The 16,273-nt window shown below is 42.6% G+C and overlaps 1 protein-coding gene across 15 annotated transcripts in view; it reads right to left on the reverse strand.

Annotated features, from left to right (window-relative positions):
• CAMK2G (calcium/calmodulin dependent protein kinase II gamma) overlaps positions 1-16,273 on the reverse strand; it is a 120,195-nt gene that overhangs the window by 29,245 nt on the left and 74,677 nt on the right. For all 15 annotated transcript variants that reach the window (XM_063339285.1, XM_063339287.1, XM_063339289.1 and 12 more), the window contains exons 7-12: positions 14,153-14,255; positions 13,179-13,262; positions 12,212-12,306; positions 9,478-9,600; positions 7,076-7,159; positions 6,364-6,406 (exon numbers count right to left, since the gene is read on the reverse strand). In XM_063339285.1, the coding sequence (XP_063195355.1) occupies positions 6,364-6,406; positions 7,076-7,159; positions 9,478-9,600; positions 12,212-12,306; positions 13,179-13,262; positions 14,153-14,255 (532 nt within the window). The remainder of the gene's footprint in view (positions 1-6,363; positions 6,407-7,075; positions 7,160-9,477; positions 9,601-12,211; positions 12,307-13,178; positions 13,263-14,152; positions 14,256-16,273) is intronic.

Consider the following 16,273-nt stretch of genomic DNA (forward strand, 5'->3'; position numbering starts at 1 on the left):
TCTGTCAAATCTCAGTTACATTTCTCATCCTGGTTAAGCTTCCGGAGAGTATTTTTTGGGATGCAGGCGTAACACTGAGGTTGCTTTTGTTAAGCCTGATGAACACACGATGCCAGACTAACAGGCAACCCAGCCTCTCTAAATACAAGCATTTACACCATGAAGAATTCTGGACTTTGCTGAGATTTGATTATTAAAATAAAAATTGTATCATACCAGCACAGAATTCTCAATGACAGAGTTGCAGCTTGTCATCCTCATATTCTCAGTTCAAAGAAAGTCAGATTAACTAATTCTCAACTTGGTATCACTTCTGGGGCTCACCACAAACCAACCAAGAGGCAGTATACTGCCATGAAGAGGCAAGTCTGGCTACCATTACAAACAATGCCCACAAACGCATTGTAACTTCAAGAACATCTATCTATCAAGGACAAGACAGAGCAAAGACTAATACTTAACTCTCTGCCACAATGGCTGTTTAGGCCATCAAGACACAACAGTCTAGCAGCAGCCACTTAAACACAGCAGAGTGATTTCACAGAAGAGAGAGAAGTTGTTGTCTTGTGCTCTCTACCCTCACTTTGGTTTCTGTCTCAGCAGTCCCCTTTCTCTTAGATTCTCCCATGACTTGCTATGGGAACTTGTTACAATAGCAATTGCACAGGAATGCTGCGCACTAAGTGACAGACCAATACCAAGACAACCAAAGACAGACCAATACAAAGGCAACTGCCTGGCAGTATGTACAGCATGGACTCTTCCTCTTTCTGAAAAGTTGATTTTTTTTTTTTTTATCCTGCTTTGCTATTAACTCCCTCTGCTCACTAAATGATGCCACTGTTCCAGAAACATACCCGAGCAAGAGATGAGCAGCAGCATTTAATATTCCCCCCTCTCAATGAAAAGCCTTCCATGAGGGCTTCTGTTCCTCAACAAGACTAGAGTCATTCTGTTCAAAGAACTGCTACAGGATAAACAAAGGGTCATGAAAAGCAGTCACACACTTCAAAACACTCTTTTTAAAACAAGCAGAGAGAGAAAGGCAGAACCAGGTAGAAAGGTGGGTGAAAACCCCAAACCATTAGGCGATGCAAGCCCTTATATGATCTAGACCCACAGGATCTCTAGACATAGCAGACACTTTCGTTCCTCTCCAATTCATCTCATCAGGCACAGCCAATACCCAGCACTGTGCATGTTCTTCCAATGATTTGTGAAAATCTTGAGGGTAGATAGCGTTTGAAGATGCATATCCATCTCCCAGACACACCCCAATTGTTTTCAGAGAAAGATTAAAAGAGGGAGCATTCATTAAAACTAAAGCCTGAAATACACAGCCCAGTGGTGCCCTCTTGGCATGAGCCACAGAGCCCCCAGTTCTCCCACTAGTGAATAATTGAGAAGTTGTGTGGGAGCCAGGTGATTTCTTTCTGCTTTTTTCACCTCTGCCGGCCTCAGGAATCCACAACATTCTCCAGAAAGACTATGTACAAAAAGCCAAAAAACAGGAGCCAGCCTGATAGTTTGTGACATTTCAATTAACATTTTCAAACGCCTTCCCGCCAACACAGAAATTTCACATCCTAAAAGACACCCTCTTTGCAGGTATGCATAGGTAAACACACAAACAGGACCGGAACCTTAAAGGCTCAAAACAGCGTGAACACCCATCCTAGACTTTCGAGCCTGAATGCCCCAGTCTGTCCCAAATTCAAGTTGATGAAAATAAGAGAGCACTTCTCTTGCAGTATCACAGAATCCCCTCCATTTCCTGACAAACCAAGAAATGAAGAGGTGAAGGGCAAACACTGCAAGATAAGTCATTCACAGACTTCTCCTGAACTTTAGGGAGAGAAAGATAAAACAAAGGGAATAATAATAATAATTTAAATCTACTTTTGATAATAAGTGAGACTCTCAGGCCATAGCGATAAGCATTTAAATGCAGCAATGAAATCCACGTGATTCTGGGAAGCTGCAAAATGGAAGTTTACTTACTGATGTACACTGCTTCAGCAGGGCCACGCTGTAGTAGCTGAGCACCAAACTCTGAAACCCCTAACTGTTTCTTAAGCAACTAAGTAGATACAGAGAAATCACTTAAAAACAACTTAGTTTTTCATTAAATGCGACCTCATCCTCTGCTTGGGAAATGTGCTTCCCAGTGATCACATAATCATTTATTCAAAGCTCTTTGGAAACATCTTGATAAAGTTTTCCCCTCCATATTTTCATCCTTTGAATTCACACCAGGAGGTTAGTGTGCACGTGGGTCAGGTGATAGAAATTTCTGGTCCTGAACAGATATCTACATAACCAACACAACACAGCAGAAACTTCAAATATATTACCCGCACAATTTTAACTTTACTTTGCTTAAAGGAAAGAACCCAAACTCCAATCAAGTATAAACATATATATGTATACACACACAGAAAAGAGCAAAAATTCAGTTTCACAAGCACTTCTGGAAGGCAGTTATAACAGGACAGTGAAAAATTTCAGTATTAGTATTATTTCTTCCTTCTTGCTCTTCAGTAAGCTCAAAAACATCTCTGTGCAGGTTACAGCAAACATGCAGAGGCATATTCAGCTCTTTACTTAGTTAGAAAGCGCTCTGCTCCCTGGATCTGCCTCCAGCCTCTCTCAAAGCAGAACTGCACATCGGGGAGTTAATAAAGATCTGTAGAGACATGTAATGAATCCCAGCTATTGTCACAAGCTGCTATAATAGCTCCCTCACAAAATTGACTTGAGCAAGCAGTGACAATTCCCAAGAAAAAGGTTCAGCATCAGTTAAAGACAGCGGTTTCAGCCATAAGGCTTAATTACACGCAATGTCTGCCTTAGGATCTATTTTGAACACAGGGTAGCACGCAGGACTTAAGCTGAACCACTTGAGAGAAGTAAATTTTCATAGAGCGTGAAAGCTTGTTGAACAACTCCTCCCCGAACTAACAGCTGCAATCCAGTTAGGAAAACAGTGCTAAGAATTTCATGTAAGTCTTGCATAAAAATTAACTTATGGAGCTTCTCAGCACTTTGTGAAGATGGCTGTTTCTAAGATGAAAACCTATTTTGTCCATCCTTTCACTCAGTTTACAGCAGGCTTACTTTCACCCTTAAATACCGCAGCTATTAGGAACCCTTGAAAACCTTGCCAACTTTCTCGCAGTAATAAATTTGTGTTTACTTCTCAGAAGGTGACTTAGGGGTTTCTTGCATATGATCTAATGAATTGATTTACCTGACTGTACTTCTGTAAGTGAACACAGATCAGATCAGTGTTTGCTTGGATCATCTGAACACCAAAAGCCATAAGTGAGCACCCACGTCATCCTGGTGTGACTCTAAAGATCCCACAGCGAAGTTTAGATTGCAATGTTCTCTCTCGCAGCTGAGTGAATACCTACCAGAGTATGGACAGCAGCTACAAACCCCTTATTATAACCAGGTCTCAATTTCCTGACTTACACCGAAAGGAGTGCAACTGTATCTGCTTTTAACAAATAGCCTACAGCTGACCCAAGACATAATCTTTTAAAAGAAACACAAACAGCCAATATTAAGTTGTTCAATATACCATAACCAGGGAAAGGTGCCAGATCACGTCCTTTTACCTTTAGGAACTGACCTGGGACAAAAGGCACCTAGCAAGCAACAGATTACTCACAAAAGAACAGAAACTTTTTTTTTTTGCTTTGTAAAGTAAGATTTTTTTGATGGGAATAAAAGAGAAAAAGTACTGCTACAAACTCTTCAAGCATACAATTTGTCACAACCTAAAACCACACTGCCAAATGAAGGAACTCCACGTTACAAAATGTGTGACAGCAGAGATAGTAATGACAACAGGATTAAAGAAGTCTTCTCATATTTCCTGCAGATAGTACTATCACACCTAATTAATTGATACCAGGGTCACATGACTCTTCATTTTCCTCTTGGTTCAAAACATATGTGAAGAAGCTTTTAGAAGATCTCATCCCCAGAAAGGAAGAAGCTGCTCTCCTCATAAATCTAGTTCCCCATCTGCTGGGAATGGGGCTTTTAGAGGCCCACAAAACAGTGTCACCCAATTAGAGAAAATAAAAAACCCTTAAAGGTCTTTAGGGAAAGAAACAAGTACTATTTCAGAACTTTTCAAGCACAATTAGATGACCTGTCAGGATAGGAAAAGTCTGAGTCTACCCAAAGTTCCCACATGGACTCTACAACTGTTTTACTTTCAGTTAGCATGTACCTATTCTTCCATTCCAGCAGATTTGTGAATTTCAACTGCAGCAACTAAAAAACATAAATAAAATAATAATAATAATTTTAAAAAGTCAAGCTCATATTACACACAGTCCTGCAAAGAAAACAAGAGTAGCTGATCTCCCCACTTTCAAAACACATGAAAATACTAGGAAAATAGCTACTATCCGCACAGGTTATAAATGCCTTACATCTAAATTCACAACATTTCTTTCCAGACAGTTTTTCAGAGCATCTCATTTCCTGGGATCACAGCTTGTATTCAAAGCAGAACTCGGTGATACTGAGAACCCTGCACTCACTACGGGCCACCTAGGATTTCCTTTTCTTCAGCTCTTAACTGAAGCAGATCCAGCAGCTTCAGCCCTTGAGACGGAGAAGAATGAGCAGAGAGAGCCCTTTCCTCCTCGATACTAGCTCAGGGAATAAGTGGATGTATAGGTCACACACCATTAAGAAGAACCCTTCTCTCAGGCATTTCGTGTTCTCAAAATCTGGGCCACAGGATATTTTCTTACCCAAGCACTTCTGCAGCTTCATTATAAGTGACAACATTTGCAGACTAAAAATGAATCTAAAACTGCTGTGCAAAAAAAAAAAAATAAAAACCCTGACTATTTCAGAATCATCAATTAAGTGAAATAAAAACTAGCTGTGTGAATAGATCAAAAACCATTCATACCAGCAGAAAGCCCAAGAAAACGTTAAGTTGCATACAGTCCTGCAGAAGCTCTCTCATTGTGCCATAGGTCATCAAACAGTTATTTCAGAATCATTCTCAAAAAACAATATATAATTTTTAAGTCCTGTAATATCCTGGGACAGGTGAATTGAGAAATTTGTTCTCTCCCTTTAAGGCCAAACTATCAGAAATGCAGTAAAGAGAAATCGCTGCAGCCACAAAGTAGCCCTGACATATTGGCACAGGTTCACTTGAAAGCAAGAACCAAGGAAAAAACATTCTGAAGTTGCTGAGGGTTGTCCATTAATTGTAGCTTGATTTCACATCCTCTATTTTTAAAAAAAAAAAAAAATCACCATACAGGAGGTTAAAAATGCTGCCTTGATTTCACAAAAGAACGTATGCATGAATGCGCATTTTGAATGCTGGAATGATCATTTCACAGAGGTTTTCATTCAAATTACAAGTTTATTCTAACATAACTCAGAATGTAAGTATTGGTATCCATCATTAGTAAATGGCCAGATGAAATTAATACATTTTCATTTCATTCATCATCACTTATAATCCATACAGCAGGCTTTCAGTTGAAAGTAACTGCAGTCAGGTCCAATAAAAATCTGACTCATTCAACGACTGCCCTTTTTAAAAGAGAGGAAAAAATGGCAAAGAGGGCAAAGCAAGCAATCCCATATACCAAAAGCACTTGCAAATAGAGGTTTTCCACCCAAAGGGAAATGAATACAGATAAGACTGCATCACCTAGATGTGCTGAGACAAGACAACCATCTTCCAAAAAGCACTGATTTGCATGTTGAGATTTGCATTTTCAGTAAGTGCACTACGTAATGCAGTTGGGTGGGAGCCAGACTACCAGTTATTAAGCTTAAAAGGATGAAAACCAACTCTGAGACTCCAAGAAGGAAAACTCTAATAGCCAGATGCTTCAGACCCATTTTTGATGAGTCAAAGTAATACAATATCTAAATAGCTCCTGTCCCTGTTCTGACCAATATTCTGTTCACACTGTTCTTGCTTGCCCTGTGTCCCTGCCCCAGGTCTAAAGGCATCACTGCTATCTAGTAAGAGTTCTTGACTCCTAGCTTCAGATAGGAAAGCTAACAAATGCCAGATAGAATTTCCCAAAAATAATCTGATAACAAAATATCATGAGAGGATCATGTCAGCTCACTTGATTTCTGTTTTACACCAGACTACAGCGCCAGGTGCTCCTCCCCCCAAAAAATCTCTTCCTATTTCACACTGGTCACCCGCCAAGGCGAAGAGACCACCACTACACCATGATGAATTGTGAGCATGTTTCCTCCCCTCCTAACTCAGCCTCAAAATGGTTAAAATGTCCCCTGAGTCGCTCACACAAAACAAAACCAAAGGAAGGGATGGGAACAGAGAGAACTTACCTGAAAAATTCCGAGACACAAGCATCGTCGTGAGGATTGCACCCTGTGGGGAACAGAAAGCAGGGATAACAGACAGCGTCACTCACTTCAGAAAGGGTCTGGGCTGACCCACAGAGAACACAATGCCTCAGGTGCCAAAGAGGAGGTATCCCAATGCCACCCTGGAAAGCCCTAGTGTATCCAGGATTCCCACATGTGGCTGTTGGACCTGACACGGGACCACTTGGAGTCCTGCCTTTCTAGAGCAGCAGCTAGAGGCCCGGCAGGATAGCCTAGCTAATCTAAAATGGTACTAAGAAGTACGCTCAGACACATAGTTGCTTCCTAGCTTTCAAATAGCAGGTAGCTGCCTCGCAGGGGCCAGAAACCGCCCTAGCTACAGGCAACAGATACACTATTACTGGGAGGCAGAGAGTGGTCAGCACTAAAAGCCCCAGGATTTAAGAACTAGTTGCCCTATTTCAACTCTCTTGCAGAAAGTGGAAGGGGTAATTATGTAGCAGAAGACACGTAGGAAACTTACAGCTTTGGAGAACAAAACTACCCAGCTTCTCCATACACTACTTTGGGACCCTGTACCAGAGGACCACATAAGGTACTTCACTAACATTAGTGAGATGAACTTAAAAAAAAAAATATTCTTGCTAGGAAGGCATAAATCTGAAATTCTGAGGATTAAAAACAAATTTAAGGCAAAATAACATATACTTACCTTTAGCTTTCTCCTAGCATTGAACTTTCTCAAGCATTCCACAGTCTCCTGCCTGTGCATCATTGAAGCGACAGTGGATCGTTGCTGAAAAACAGGAAAAGCAAAAGATCAAGAACATACCGTAACCAAACCAGCCAGGGGAGTTCACTCCACTTGCACACGGCCATGACATGCAAGCTGACATGGCCAAGCCTCTCACCATGGCATGGCTGCGGAACACTGCAACCAGTTCACAGCTTAAGAACTTCCCAATACAGCATGACATGTTAAGTCAAGGTTGGCTATTACAGAACTGTGCCCAAGAAACTCTTATGACTGAGGTACGGGTGACAGTCAATGCTCCCTGTCTCTCATGCATGCAAATGGATCAGGACAGTGAGAAGACAAAGTCCAATGAACAAGCATACCCATGGGGGACTGAGTTACAGGCACTACAGAAAAGGTCTGAATTGCATTAGCTATGGCTCTAAGGGGAAATTCCAAGCAGTAAATGAACGCTAGCGAGCGATAGCCTTCCTGGACATGGCAACTCCCTGATTGTAAGTGCTTAACTAGCAGAGGCCTCAGCATCTTTGCATCGGTTTTGCAGAAATAGATTTTCAGAGTGTAAGAGGAAAGATCATATAGCTCTATTGTACCAATGCAAAAACCTCAGCATAACCTCCAGCCAGTGACGCACACCTGTCACCCACAGAAGATGGGGATCCCACCAGCTGCAAAAAGAGAACTTCCCAGAAGTGTTGCCAGTCACCGAGAGCACATGAGGAAACCAGAGACTGATGCTGCCAGGCATTTAGAGCACATGAGGAAACCGGAGACTGATGCCAAAGTAGCTGTTGCTCTTGCATAGAGCCACAAGCCTGAGTTCCCTTTACAAGGGCAGTGGGTGAATTACTAACTTGGCAGATCAGTGTGTACAAACCCTTCCTTACCCTTCTCCTGCTTGGAAAAAAATTCTGCATTACCCAAAAGAACTGCAAACCATGCTCCTATTCAGCTAGTTTCATGGTAAGTGTCTCCACTTTGATCCTGTCATCAAAACTAGTCATCTGCTGCAGTACAAACAGCAGTTGGAGGGAGAATGTAGCTAAACTATCCTCGAACATCTTTGGTGGTCACTGTTCGTCCAGCCTCTTTAGGAATGACAGTGATGTCCAGTTGTTCAATGTGGGTGTGCAAGAGTCGGGACACATACTTCAGAAGTTCACTGATGCTGAGAAGCTCAGTGTCTCAGATAAACATTTAAGATTTCCTACCACGTTTACTTCAGAGGGGCAATGCATCCCCAGAAAGAAAACGTATGTTGCACACACACAGGCTGCAGAGCAACAGACTCAACAGGAGGCAGTTTGGGTGAGAGGTTGAAATGGCTGTGAAGTGAAATCAAACTCCCCGTAACTCAGAGAAGGAAAGCCTCTCTTGAACTGTGCTGTTATGCTGCCATAGCGAGCAAGCTATTGTAATACATACAGTTTTGGTTACAGGCATTGGGACAAAAGTTAAATAGACAGGAACTGCTATTGATTACAATGGTGCAAGGGGAAAAAAAAACAAAAACAAAGCAGAGATGCAAAGTCTCAGACAGCGTGAAGTTTTGACTTCCAAGGAACTTGCATCACTTTACAGCAGACGCTACACTCCTGTTACACAGATGTTCACATAACCAAGTTTAAATTGCTAATTTGTTGGTTTGTGGCAGAAGGAAAAAACCACTACAGTTTCTCAAAAACAAATGAACGAAGGAACACACTAGACACATCCTAGAAAGCAGAAGTATGCTATGGTATTACAAGAGCATCTGGTTAGACTTATGTGGAACTATTTCATCCTGCAGAGATAAAAGTGCACCATTTCTGCCTTCCCCTACGACCACTCCCAGCTGCATTCTGGGATTTCCTTGCCAACTTCGCAAAAGATGAAAAATACTTATGTGTGGGGTCTGGCAAGGCAGAAACTACGTACACAGAACAGAAAAAAATTTTTTGCTGAGTTCAAGTTTACAGCCAGCTAAGCTGCAGCACAGCAGAAACGTTCCAACACTACAAAGATGCAATGAGATAAACTGAAGTAGAGATGAAGAACAAAATAATCCTAAAATATTTTATGTGATGCCAAACTCCATCTAACATTTTAGGATGATACAGATTGGAACAGGAGGCGTGGGGAAAACCAGAAACTACGGACATTCACAAAACTTCTAAAAGAATAAGGGATTTTTTTTCCTTACAGTGGTGATAAAAGCACCACAGCATGATACAATTGGCTTGTTGAAGGTCAGCCTCCGAAGAAAAATCACGATTTGAGATACTTAAAATATTCTGGGTTCCTCTGCAGCTAAGTCTTCCTGACATGTCAGTTCAGGCTAAACCACAAATCAATCTGTAATAGAGGAAAACACTTACGCAGACCCATGGATGTTTGAGAGCCTGGTCAGCTGTGATGCGCTTTGCTGGGTTTATCGTCAGCATCTGATTGATCAAATTCTTTGCTTCAGGAGTCACAGTGTCCCACTCAGGTGATGGGAACTGAAAGAGGAAGAAGGAACAGATGATGAACTGAAAGTATCTTCTACTAGCAGAAAAGATTCTCCCTCCTACACAGCTGAATTCCAGCTTTTGCCCTTTGGATACCAGGGCTAACATATTTGCAAAAAACATCAATTTTTGTGAAAACCCACGCTGAATGAAAATAGTATAGAATCCAGCAAATGAATGGTACCAGACAGCAGGACACACCTGTACCATTCACCAGACACAGGCAGGAAGATTAACAGTTTAAAAGCCTTTAGGAATCACTCAGACCTTTGAATTTCTTTCACACTCAACAGTCAAAAAAGTCACAGATTTTTTTCAGCTGAGTTCTGATATAAGAAACACAAGCACTATCTTTTTTACCCCACCTTGCTCTTTCTCCAGCATGCTAAAAAGCTGTAACACCATATGCAAAATGACAAACACATAACTACATCAAAACCTTGTGAAAGCGAAAACTGCTACCAGAGAACATCCCATCAGCTATACCTTCCCCACCATAAAGCTCAACATCCTGGAACAATACCAATCACTTAGTAACCAGGAAGTTGTTAGCAAGCACCTATCATACCAGAAACCATTACTTGAGGAGCAAGAGAGATGTAACAGTGGATGGAAATACAGAAGCATGGAAACAAAGAGAAGAATCTCAAGTATTTCAGTTGCTGATCATCCATGAGGGGTAACTGCTTTCTCCTACAATTCCAGTAATGATAAAGATGAGATATTTATGCCATCCTCCAGGTGCTTGCATATGGTATAGACGACAGCATGCTGAAATTAAATGCAGTACATCTCACTCCTGTACATGATTCTACTGTACAAATACAGGTGAACTTGAGAACACAAAGATAGATGTGCTGTTGGGATAAAAGTCCCCTGTCTTTAAGGGGGGGAAGATTGATCTTTCCTGAGAACATTTCCTTACATATTCCTACAATATTTAGAAAAAGTTTACCCCATCTCTTTTCTCTGGCATTTTGTGCTTTGCTCAGTTGGGTCATAAAAATACACCCACCATATTTGATTTACATATAATCTTATTTCTGCATTCACAGGCATAAGGCAAGGCATTATACAATTTGGTCTGCAAACATTGCAAGAGACTACTCAAAAATTATGATACTGTCTCGAGCTTTCAGCCAGGACACTTTCCCACCACCCAACTCTAAAACATGGCAATGCCTTGCAAAACCCCTACCCAACAGCCCGAACTCCAATTCACAGCTGCCACTTCCTCTATGGTCAAGAGATACCAACAGACCAGTCCGGTGCATTCTCGGTGCTGGGGTAAGAACACCAGGGACAGATAAGCCAGTAAAACTTGAGCTGTTTTCTACCAGGCAAAATGGGGGAGGAATGTATTGCAACTTGTCCATTGGAGGTAAGAATTCAAAAACAACAGGTAGGTAGGAGGCATCAGGCACTTCACTCCTCATGACTTACAGAACGAGTTAGACATTTAACCCTTGAAGTAATTTGAAAATCCCCATTGATATAATTAGTGCAAAAACATTTCAAATGACAACAAGCAGCACAGAAACAAGAGGGGCAGGAAGGCAAGAGAAGAACACAAGTCCATTTAAGGCTATCAAGTACAAAGACATCACTTTCCTTTCACTCAGGAAGCCACTGAGCCAGGACACGGGGTTATGCAGATCTTTGTTCTCACCAGTAGAGCTGCTCTCATGGTCTCAGGCACAGAAGCTGGGAGGTAACTGGGGTCCAGCAGAACCCTCGCTAGTTTTTCTTTTTCTTTCTTTTTTTTTTAAATGCAAACCACAAGACAGTGTGCAAAAATGAACTCCTCAACTTCCTCTTACGATATTCATGCCCAGGGGTTTTGAGCTAGGATTTCCAGGAGTTCCTTCTTCCCTCCCAAGCCTCTCCTTACATGAAAGAATTTATGTCAAACGTTCAAGCTGTGGTACCCAAACCACGTTGGCTCCTTGCATAATCTCCTTGCTATTCCTCTCCTTCAGGCACCTTTTTACACCTCAGTTTTGCCACGCTCTGAGAACTATTCCATGAGCTGCCTGGCTTTTTACCAGAGTCTCCAACCCACCACACTGATGCCCACCACAAAGCCACCCCTCCAAAGGCCCCTGCCATTCAGTCTTCTCACTGGGCTCCATGCTTTCCACGGCTGGAAGAAATTCCACTATGGCAGAGAGGAGACCAGAGACCATAATTTAAGCTATTATTCAACAAATTACTTCCCCATACTTTTAATTAGGCCTTGATAAAGACAGGCTCCTGCATTCTACCTTTCCTCTGCTCCCCTGAAAGTTAGCATTGGCTACATCTGCAGCACTTCGTGGTAAATGCACTAGAAGACACTGTTTCCCACCATCTGCATTTCCACATCTGCATTTCCCTAATGACCAGCAACATCTTGGTGCCCACTGCAATGCTTTCCACATATCCCTTCTGTAGCCCCAAACAGGACTGTATCCCAGGTAGTGAAGACAACGAGGTGTATGAACACGCCAAACATCACTTTACACAGTAGCTTGGGGCCTGCTGCTGGACGCCAAGTAAGATAGTGCCATGTTTTGGATGGCTTCTACACCCATGCAGGTACTCAGCAAGAAAGTGCCCTTACGTCATAGGCTCCGGCTTTGATCTGCTGATAGAGTTTGTGCTGATCTTCATCCCAAAAGGGAGGGTACCCCACTAGCAATATGTACAGAATCACTCCTGGGAGGGAGAGACACAGATACACTATGGTTAGGCTAATACGCCAATTATTCCTTCAGCCCCTCTTCCTTCCCTCTTGACAGTCCCCAAGGCAACGATTGCTTTATATCTTCATTTGCCGTAATATCTAGCCTTCCAAGGTAGAAAAAGACAGTAAAAAACTCTCCTCTGCTAAACCTCACCCTGGCACTTCATGTTCAGCTCAACGTCAGCTGCCAGGAGCTAGAACAAGGTGCATGATGTCCTTCTACCCTCCTCTGGCTATCATGGCTGGTGAGACACAACTCCCAGAGGCTCTCAGAATAAAATAAAGCCACATCCCTTGGGGCTGCTGGGCAGCAAGGGACTTTTTAGGAAAGGCTAGGCTTTTAGATGCTTACTGTGCACAATCTTGGGACAAAAATGCCACTGACAAAGCTAACACTCCTGGCCTGCAGAGAACCATTTAGCCTATGTCAGGCAACACTGATATCATGTATCTTTAAACTTATGGGTCCCAGATACATTTACACTTAATTTTTTCCTTTTAAAAAAATCAGCTCTCTTCAAGTATTTAATCTTCTACATAGTTAGTGTATATAGGAAATTGTTATCTAAACAACTGACTCTTCAAAGCATAGACAGGTCCTCTCTCTTGAGTCTCAAACATCTGATAGATGGCCTGAGGAAAGGATTAGGAGCCAGAATCAAATGAGTTCAGCTCCAGTATTAACTCCATCTACACAAGGTTCTTATCCTCAAGTGTGCCTTCTCCTCTCCACCCAATAAGAAGGAGCACTGTGCACCCTCCCAGCAACAGGTTATAAAGAATTGATTGCTCTTCTACATGAAACGGTGTTGTTTAAATGTAAAACGTTTTGACAGAATCTTACCACATGCCCATATATCCACTGGTTTTCCATAAGGATCTTTTCTTAAGACTTCAGGGGAGAGGTAGCCTGGAGTGCCAGCAAACCCTGCAAGGAAACGGATGACGTGAAGTACTTACAGTACCCACGCAGAAGAGATCTTGCCATATCACAAAATCCACCAGCAAATTCCAAGAGCCATTTCCCACCCTTCATCCCATATTTGCTAGAGCTACATCTTGGTAAACCAACAGAAAGAGAAAACAAAAAAACAAACAAAAAAATAAAATCAGATGGGATCAAGTGTCTACGTATTGCAGGAAAAACAGAAAAAAAAAAAAAGAGAGACCATGTCAACCACCTGAGCACAGACTCGTACGCCAGGCACATGTACAGCCATTGTTACATATAATGGCTTGGAGTTTGAAAACACAAGGCACAGATGGGACACATCCGATTGCCAAATAGTGTAGGCAGATCACGAGAAGACCAGGAGATTCTCTCCAGAATCTCTGCAGCACTGCAGAGTCTCAGAGCTGATGTTTAGCCTGAGAAGGTCTCATTTCTAATTATGTTTTAGCTAAACAAAGATAAGACCAGATCCAAATGTGCCTGAGGAAGGCCAGGTCAAATGCATTTCTGTAAAATGACCAAACAAAATTCCAGATGTCTACACTCCTGAGCAGTAGGAAAGTTCAGATCAGGGTCTAAACTTAGCAGCTGCATTCATCTCTGACACTGGCATACGCTGTAAACAGAGGAGAAAAATAGAGAAATACATAGCCATTTTCTCTGTCTTTATTTATTATATTCTTTCCTCTATTGCACCTAGGCTCGTGCCCAAGGACCCAGAGGCCGAGATGCTTGGAAAGGAAGCAGCAATGCCAAATACACACAAGCGTACTGGAAGAACTGAGAGAAAGCGCGCAGGGAGGGTGCAACTCAACCAGCCACCTGGAAAGGGAGGAGCAAAAGTGGGAAAGCTCAAACACTCTTACCGAACCAGGCCTGCTGCTCTCCCTGGACTTCTATAGCCAGTCCAAAGTCAGCCAGTTTGACAGCAGCACCCTTACATTTACTTGCCAGTAGTAAATTCTCAGGCTGGAGAGAAGAAAGAAAAAAAGGGGGTAAGAATCAAAGACTGACATCCTTGTTAAAGTCTCCTACCTCAGTATTCCCATCATTAAATTGAATCTGCTGACCGAATTTAGCAGGCATGTACTAAAGCTGTTCAGGTGAAGCCAAAGCAACAGCAACAAATGGCCTTGACTCAGAGTGGCAGGAAATCCTCAAGTCTAACACAAATCCTCTGTGGGAGCCAGAGCCTCTTCCCAGCCCAGCCCATACGCTACATGCTGACACCAGAGGGCACTGGCAGTACAGTTCCTGCAGCATAGAACCCAAAATTCGTTTCTGTCATCCCCGCAGAGAGTAACTGGGGGGGGGTGGGGGTGGGGAAGGGGGAGAAGATGCAGTAGATACAATCCGCAGTGATGTTTCTCCCCATGAACACTGTGCAGTCCCCAAGGCACTGGAAAAGTAAATATGATGCTAATAAGGGCTGCCAAATACAGCGCCGCAATGTGGGAAGGCATCATCTGGATAGGCAGTAGCTTTCATCCCTTACAGAAAAAGCATCAGCCTCAAATTGGCATAAGCAGCACCGCAATGAGTATTCTTGTAAGCTGTTTTTTCATGCTACATATTTACAGCAGCATAAAATATGCTGTCTTGCTACTGCTGCTGTCACCTATATGACAAGCAGCCGTGTCACTTCCCCCATGTGCCAGGAAAGGGAGACAGACTTTTGCCCCGACATTTCCGCCTCACATGAATCTCACTCGAATCACAGTTCTGTTGCGTCCCAGCAGAGGACTTCAGCAGAAGGCCTAACACAATTCCAAAAATTGCACTGAGAGTCAGCAGCTTTCTCTGAAGCACCAGAGCAGCCAGTTACATGGGACCCTCTGAAGCCCCAAAGCCTTTAAGGTGGTGGCTCTGACAGCTCTGCAGGAAACCCAACCTGTAGACAGGCAGGACAAACGTGACTTATCCTACTCTCTTCTGGCCATTTGTGCGATTCATATCAACTTGAGATTTTAACGGAGCAAGATGGAAGCCTGGAAATCCAGAAGTAGGAGCTTGGCTCAGTTTCACAAATCTGATGAAGGTCATTTTTGCAGCCTGCTCACTGGTTTCATCCCACAGCAACCCCCTATCCCTGTTCTGCCTGACAGGAACAAGAAGCTTTGCTCATTCACCTGTCTTAAAGTACTGGGCGTGTGTCTTGCTTCTGCTTTAAATGAAGGGAGAACAGCCTTGCCCACCACACTCCTTGCCATAAGCAGCATGGAAGGAAGGGGAACCGGGTCTCAATACATGTGGATGCTACTAGCTTTTCACTATATGGGAAGTGGAAAAGAATGCCTTAATCAAGCTACACTGACGAAAATTCACCAATGTAAAGAAGTCCCTAAAGCAGATGACCAATGAAGTTTTCCGAAAATTCCTCCCAACTTTAGATCACACCTGGGCTTGGCTTGACTAAGAAATACTGAAATTTAGGCCAGGCTTGTGCTAGCTAAGCATTTTTTGCTTCTAAAATACAGCTACAAACACCTTAAGGCTAATGGTGCTTACCCATGTGCATGTTTGCCAACATATGGGTTGTTTCAGGTTTCACATACTTTTAGGTAAGATGTGAACGCATTCCCTAATTTCTTACAGTCCCTATGGGCAGCTCAACATTTGAAGTTCTTTAAGAGCATGAGAGCCAAAAGACAGGCTTATGAGAGGGAGGTGCAAAAGACAAAACTTCACTTGAAGCAAGCTCTGCAGTTATTACACACTGATCCTAAAGGCCAAGCTTTTGGCAAGGAGCTAAATATTAAATAAAGAGCACAGGATCTTTTATTGCTAAATGGAATGGCTACTCCTCAGGCCTGGACAGTTTCAGTGAATCAGAGCAAGCGACAGAAGAAACACATTAACTACAGTGGGGAGTGTCTAGCAGCTGATAAGTTCTAAACAAGTTCACAACTTTCACACAAACAAAATTTGTGAAGGAAACAGATTGTATCTGAACACAGGATGCGAAGGAAAACTTACACCATCCTGTA

Source organism: Chroicocephalus ridibundus, chromosome 6 (genome assembly GCF_963924245.1).
Source record: "Chroicocephalus ridibundus chromosome 6, bChrRid1.1, whole genome shotgun sequence".
Classification (NCBI taxonomy): Eukaryota; Metazoa; Chordata; class Aves; order Charadriiformes; family Laridae; genus Chroicocephalus; species Chroicocephalus ridibundus.